General features: G+C 38.3%; 1 protein-coding gene across 1 annotated transcript in view; it reads right to left on the bottom strand.

The window, feature by feature from the left end:
- Window positions 1-7,002: 7,002 nt before the first annotated feature.
- Window positions 7,003-7,524, bottom strand: part of exoc6 (exocyst complex component 6) — a gene marked incomplete in the record, with an annotated part of 22,880 nt that continues 22,358 nt past the window's right edge. Inside the window, 1 exon segment of the mRNA XM_035660776.1 lies at window positions 7,003-7,138. Within this exon segment, the coding sequence (XP_035516669.1) occupies window positions 7,012-7,138 (127 nt within the window).

Genomic DNA, 7,524 nt, shown 5'->3' with positions numbered 1-7,524 from the left:
CTCTGAGCCACAGCCGCCCCTAATCCTACACACTGGTCCTTTAAGTAAATCATAAATATGTACTGTACACGTGTGAGAGTATGTAGGTTAGAGCCTTTTGTAAATATCAAGAAGCACTACTGACATTTGTGTTTATTAACATTAATGACTACATGCCAAAACGTTGTCATATTTCCAGAAAGACTTATGGCCAATAAGACCACACTAACTAACTTAATATTTACATTTTTCAAAATAAATGACAAAAACGGTATCTTGTTTCTTTCATTTTTCCTCTGTGACCATAATCTGATCTATTCACCAAACTAAACGACTTATTTTGTACTGTTGAACCCCTAATTTTATAGGAATGATGGCTAAACTACATAATTATGCATTTATTGTTATTAAAGTACTAGGTAAATGACCAGCTTGATGGAAGAGCCACAGAGAACTTAACTCTTAACTGGGGTCGCCAAATCATTAAGGAACCCTCACGGGTCTATAAATATGCATGCCAAATGTCGTGGACAGTTGCACAGTCTCAGTGAACAAAAGCAGGTGTTACTGTTGAATAAACTTTTATTACAGCACACAAAATAAAAACAACAAATTTAGGAAAACAACATCTCAGTCAGGGTGTCTTACTGAGAACAATGACAAAGGCAAAGCAAGGATTCCTTTGGATATCAAAATGTACCCTCTCTCCACTTCTGTGGAAGGCAAGAACAACAACACGTTTTTCTGTTACAATAACAATTGCACTAATCATTGGCTTACAAAGCAGCGTTTGTATGTTGCCAAATCAAAAACCAAAAGACCAAAGACTGGTGAATTTTGTACTTGAGTTTTGCATTACTTGTGTTCCTGAATCTACTACATTCACATATTTTTTTGTCTCACATGAAATTATGTGACACATTATATTAATGGACATACAACAATGTCAATTTGACAACTATAAAAAGTTTACCATGAGAGAGCCAGGACTTTATTCCTAATTCCCTTGTTTCCTAAGTTTATTTACCAGCTGCAACAGCGGGGCTGGTATGCTTCCACCTTGAGTCTGTGTGTGTCATCAAATGTTGCCCTGGAGATCCCTACTATGACAGGAACTACCACTGAAGTGGTTTTGATCACTTTATCAGGTTTATATGTCTGTCTGTTTATATTTGGAAAGATATTGCCAAAGCGATAGCGTCACAACCGTCAAGATACAGTCACAATGCGAGTTGAGATCAAAATGAAGGCTGAATTCGAAGACGGGTGTGGCTCGAGCAGGGCCCCATTGGCTCCATCACTTAGGCTCTTAGCAACCTTTTAATGGTTGTGTTTCGGCTCTCACAGGACATCCTTATTAGGATAGACTCAGATGTAAACCCTGATCTTTAGTGTCACAGCTCTGCCCTTTTAGCAGTTTATAATCTCAACTTAATTTCTGGGAGACAGAATTGTATTTTATAGGAGTTAAAAGCCAAACTGTTTTTTGATCTTGTTCTGTTTTGCTTTTCTCAACATTCTCTCCACGTTTAATTGCCGTCTTGATAAATTCAGTATAATGTACATTTCAATTCCAACAGAACATGCTCATGATTGTGCTGTTTCTCTTTTGCACAGACACTGTTTCCACACACTGATTTTTTCAAATGGCTCCACTATCAATAACACTTCCTGCAAAGAGGTTTCACAATAAATGTCTTCCACCCACTTAGAGCATGAGAGGGCACACTTCCTCACATTCTCCTGCTTACCTAACAGGAAGACTTGAGTTACATTGACAGTAGCAATGGAAGCAATGTACTGATGGAATTAGAAATGTGGAAAATGTACATTATGCTATGCTATTATGTGACATTATGTGATTGATGCATGGCAGGAGAGGCCCTCCAAACCAGGAGATGAAAACTTAATTTGGAACTGTCTTTTATTTTGGATAGTGTCTGTGAACAGTTAGTTTACTGGTCTTTAGGACCAGTATTTAGATACTTCATATTGGAATGTTTTACAGGGTCTATGCTAGAACATAATATGGCATGTTAATATCTTAACCATGCAAATGAGTAGAGAGAAGGTACCAATGTAAATCACTGAGCTCCTCACACTGCACTCAACTGTGTAAGTAAGCAAGAAACGCAAAGTCAAATTCTTATTAATTACAGATTTACTTAACTGTTGATGGAGGTGCCTATCACAGTGTCAACCTCCAGTCTGTTTGTAGCAGACAAACTGCTGAATATTTTCTTTACAAAATATGCAGTATATACAGTGGCATTTACAAGCAAATTTAAAAAAAAATTCTAAAAAGGAAAAAACTTTCAGTGCAAAAATGTCTGCTGAAAGTGGAGCACAGACCCAAAACATAAACAGAATAGAAACAGTTTCATTATAAAATGTTTGTCATCAGGAGTCGTATGCAGGTTTTAGGTAAGCAACAACCTGCCTGCGATGCTGTAAAGGAACCAATTCATTATTGCTGTGCTTTGTGGATTTATGTGGGTTATAAGATTCTAAAGCTTAATTTCACCCTGAGGAACAAAAAGAAAGAATTGCAAGTTACTGAACTGTTAAATATATATGTATATATCATCACTAATAACATGACAATTGCCCAAGGGGGCTTGTTTTCTTGCAGGCATGAATCAAGTAGTTTGAGTGGGTTGTAAGACAAAACTGTAGTTAACGTTACATAAATAATGTCCTTAACCCCACAACTGATGAGATTTACAGAGGGAAGAAGAGGGCATGCACTGATGTCACCTTTTATATGAGAGCACCTGACCACCCTCACTGCCACTGTGGACAAACTCAGCTGTGGAAAACAGACAACTGTAAAAGCCTAGGTAAAAGTCATCAGATTGATGTGCACGATGTGACAGTTGGTCTGCAGGTGTTGAAATGTGCCAGGACAGACCCCATCTCCCCCTGGTATTAACATATCTGTATCTGGATAATGATATCTGATCCGAACAATTTGTTATTTTATAACATCTTAGTTTGAATGGTAGGTTACCATTGCCTTAATATTGGTGCAGGAAAAAACAAACAACTACAAACAACTAAACTAATCAATCAACCATTTAATCGCCAATGTAGGATCCGATGGCCAGTCGGCACAAGCCTAAGCTGGACCCTTGCAGACTACATGATGAAACTGATGTCACAAGAACAAAAAAAAGTATTGGAAAACACCAGTGCTAGCTTGGCTAACCCCATCAATTATGTAATTCCTGCAGTGATGATGTTGCATGTGCTTCCTTTGCAGAGGAAGGACTAATCTGTAGCTTTTTGGCCTTCCAACTTGTTAAGTATATTTTATTTCTTAAAATTTTTTCCAAACTGTACAGACTTCATTTACACCTGGCGGGGATCAGTACAGTACAGCTCCTGAGGTGGACTGGCTGATCCAATCAAATTCCAAGCATTTACACCTAACACATCCAGATACAGACTGCATGTTAACACCAGGTGTCAGTTTCCTGTGAAAATGGCAAATTTCTCATATGGTGACATCACATGCAAACCCTGCAATATGATTGCTTCATGCAGTGGTCACTATGACACTCCAACCCAAAATCCTCATCAATTCCTGGACAATTTAATACAATCCTGCAATGACACTTTGTTTTGTAACAGATTGCATTATTTGGTAATGTTGTCCAATCTGTGTATGCTTACAACATGGACCAAGTAAGCCACTTTTTTAGATTTTTACCCTAATTTTTGACTCCTGTGAAGAGACCATGTGAAGATTCTAACTACAATCTGAGTGTCAAAGACCCTCCCCATTATCACTCTCTGCAAACAAGACTCATCATGTCCACTGGCTGTGACAGCCATGTGTTGTGTTCACGCACAAACAAACATCTCCATGTTTAGTCACTGTTAGGCTCCTGTCTCAGGGGTCGTTTCAATGTACAATGTGAGGCAGAAAAGAAGACAAAGAGCAAGCAGAGCCACCAAGTTCAACAAAACATCACTTTTTTCATGAACATCAGTCTTTCAAGACGTCATCATCCATTCAATCTATTCCTTCATCCATCCATGAACTCAGCATCACTTTGTTTCTGCACACATGTATACACAGTAACAACAGATGAAGTACTGGGACAATGAGTTTAACTTGGTCTTTGTTGTAACCATCTATGGTGACATTTTCATAGCCATAATTCTGTGGAAGTAGACAGATGGTGAAAACCAAATGGTAACAGTGAGATGTTTTCATGTTAGAATCATTCTATATTCTATGATTGTTACTTGGATCAAGCTAAAATGCTAGAGAGACCAGATTAAGAACCTGTTCACACCAGAAAGTGGCACAAGTCAAATTAGTTTATGTTTTTTAATGATAAAGATGATGCTGGAAGCTTGGTGACAGAGTGACTATTTAGGCTCATAATTCCCTGAATATACATGTAAATGTTGTAAATGTAGGTTTACACAGAGAAGGGTGTTATGGGTAACCATAGGTCACAGAAGAGCCGACAAGAGAATTGGTTAATCCAATTCTTGTCAGGAGGTGGGTTTGAAATGTCCATCCATCCATTATGTATATATAGAGCCTATGCCAGGTGACACTGGGTGAGAGGCAGGGTACACCCTGGGCAGGTTGGCAGTGCATCCTACTGGTAAGAGTCACCAATTAACCTATATGTTTTTGGACTGGAGGAAACAATGCAAACTCCACACAGAAATGTCTCGGCCGGTTTGCGGGTTCAAACCCAAACCTTCTTGCTGTGAGGTAACAGTGCTAACCATTCCATCATCCATGATGTCAGGGTTTAAAATGAAAAAAAAAAAAAAATGCAAATGTTGTACTCCAAATGAGCTATACAAAAAGTAGCCACACCCGCTCTACCTCTGAGCCAGAGCCGTGCTAGGCTTGTCTATGTGGAAAAGTGGAAGAAGACGATATCTTCGTAACATATACATATACCTAATCTACATTCATATTTGCTACCTAATTCCATCTGAAAATCAATGTTAGCAAAATGTGAGCTAATCAGCGAGCTAATGATGTTGATTAGCTAGCTAGTTAGCTAGTGTTTTGACAACATATACATATACGTCGATTTGATCTTTTAACTAACCTTGAAAAGTGGTTGTCTATTCAACATAGATTAGCCTAGCACATAGCATATTTAAGTACAGGAAAGAAGAAAGTTGACTGACGTTCCAAAAGGGGTGGAATTTAGGATGGGTCAACTGGCGGAAATGAATTTGTCAAACTCTGAGACTGAATCATTTGATGGCAGCAATTACAGTCTGACATTGCAGTATTTTATTATGACAGCATGGAGCTTCAGGACCCCAGATCCAAAGGCAACACGAAACTGGGTTACAGCAATAAAACACAATTTTCTTTTGAATGGTATCAGTACTAGGGGTAGATGATGTACTAATATACAGTATTTATCTAGCTAGACATGGTGAGGAAAAACTCTCGTTACAGAGCCTGTCGTCTCATTGTGCATAAGCGGCATCTTGCATCATTACTACAACTGAAATATGTCAGCCAAGGTTTCAAAGTGAGGTGTACTAAAGAAAACTGAATCCCTGATTTGTTGCACAGATTTGAGAGTAACCACGTTACTACTATGATGACCTGATTTCTCAGAGTAACCTGGCTGGTGTATGCAAATGTATCATTTGAAGCTTTTAACATGAGAGCCATGCTAAATGGATGCACAGCTGGTTAAAGCGGAGACGTTGGCTGGGTTGGTCATTATTGAGCTAGTGTGAATGATCATTAAATCTACAAGATGATCTAGAAATAGCAGTTTCTAATAGAATAACTTAGATTATCAATAGCTTGGTTTCTGTAGATTAACAACTGTTATTCTTCAGTATGAAATGCAATATATATATATATATATATATATAAAAATAATATAATAAAAAATAATTCCACCTTCATAAATGGAAAACAAAAGTGCTCTAATGTCATTTTCAGTAGAGGTGTTATCATGCTGGATTTATAATAGGGCTTTCTCATAACAACAGGAAACTAGGGATCCACCGATTTATCGGCTGATATTGGCCTTGTTAACTGACAACGGCCTATTGGCAAATAGGATGGCATCCACCGATATCAGTGGCCGATGTTTCTCTGTTATGTTGTGTCAATTTTGCACTGGCTATATGTTGTATTGGTTATTTCCAACTTGGACATTCCAGCATGAGCACAAATTGCATGCAAAGACCTATTTATGTGCTCCATGCAGCAGCACAAAGTGAACGACTGTTCAGCTCTGTGTCTCTCTCTTGAATAAAAAGAAATAGAAATAGACTGAGCTGCAACATGGCAGAGACAATTAACTTTGTAGATTTATTTGTTTCTCTGGCAGAAAAAGGGCAAATAAATAACAAAATAATCAAATATTGACTATAGGCCAAATTATTTTAAACATAAGTATCTAAAATCTAGTTTCATAATCGGTGCGTCCCTACAGGAAACAGTTTATCCCAGTGTTGACCTTTGACATCATTGTCCCAGTACCTGTGTCACTCTGCTGTACCATTCTCCCTCCGCAGCTACAATCATTACACTCTCACACACAATGTACAAAACATAGTTTGTCTTATCACCATTAAAAATAATTTACAAACACTTTACTATTCACTCTGTGAAGAGTCCAGTAAACTGTTTGGTCTGTGTGTGTGTGTGTGTGTGTGTGTGTGATGTGTGTGGTGTGTGTAGTGTGTGTGTGTTATTTACATTGAGTATTCAGTCAGGTATAACAGTAAGGAGAGGATATGACTTCATGTCTGTGTGTGTCATATTGGCTGATAGTCTGTTCCCTGCATGCCTTGTACAGCGTGTGTATTGCTGTGGCTTTATGTGATGTGTGTATGTACACTGTCCATCTGTCCCTTTTGTGTGTGTGTGTGTNNTCATGTGTGTTATCACTATGTGTGTAAATCTCCTTCCTTTGTGAGAAAGTGTCTTGGCAGTTCAGAGTGTGAATGTGACTTCATGCATGTTTTATTCTTTATATTTATTTGTGACACTCACTCCTCTGTGTGTGTGTGTGTTTATGAGGACATGCCATTGACCAGGCTCCTCAGCTGTTTGACCACAGTCTCTATCAGCTTCTGTTTGTCTCTGTCGTTCTTCCTAAACTGAGAGAAGATGTTGTTCTTCTTACTGGTGTCCTTCATTCTGTACACAGAGAGAAACAGAGTCAAAGGGATGAGTCCCATTAATGCATTCTCTCAGCGGCGCACTCACTCGCTTGCTGATATTGTTGTTACTTTTGAGATTTGATTTGTCAGTTAAGGTAGGTTTATGTTTGACACAGTGTACCATGCACAAGGGTATGCACACCAAAAATGACATTGTTTAATTTGGTCGTGCATCTCCAAATTTCAGGGACTAGGAGCTAGGATTGTGTTGTGTCGTGTTGGGCTTAACATTTCAGGTTGGACGAGTTCCGTTGTTTTTCTCATTTGTTGAATACAAAAGTTAAAACAGGCTTCTGTAGACCATGCCATTAGTTTATTACAATACAAGTAGCAAATAACTTGCAGTAAGTAACTTTTATAAAA

Source organism: Morone saxatilis, unplaced genomic scaffold (genome assembly GCF_004916995.1).
Source record: "Morone saxatilis isolate NCDOM2014 unplaced genomic scaffold, NCSU_SB_2.0 Contig1, whole genome shotgun sequence".
Taxonomy (NCBI): domain Eukaryota; kingdom Metazoa; phylum Chordata; class Actinopteri; family Moronidae; genus Morone; species Morone saxatilis.
The sequence above is the reverse complement of the archived record's forward strand: the minus strand, read 5'-3'. Positions and strand labels throughout refer to the sequence as shown.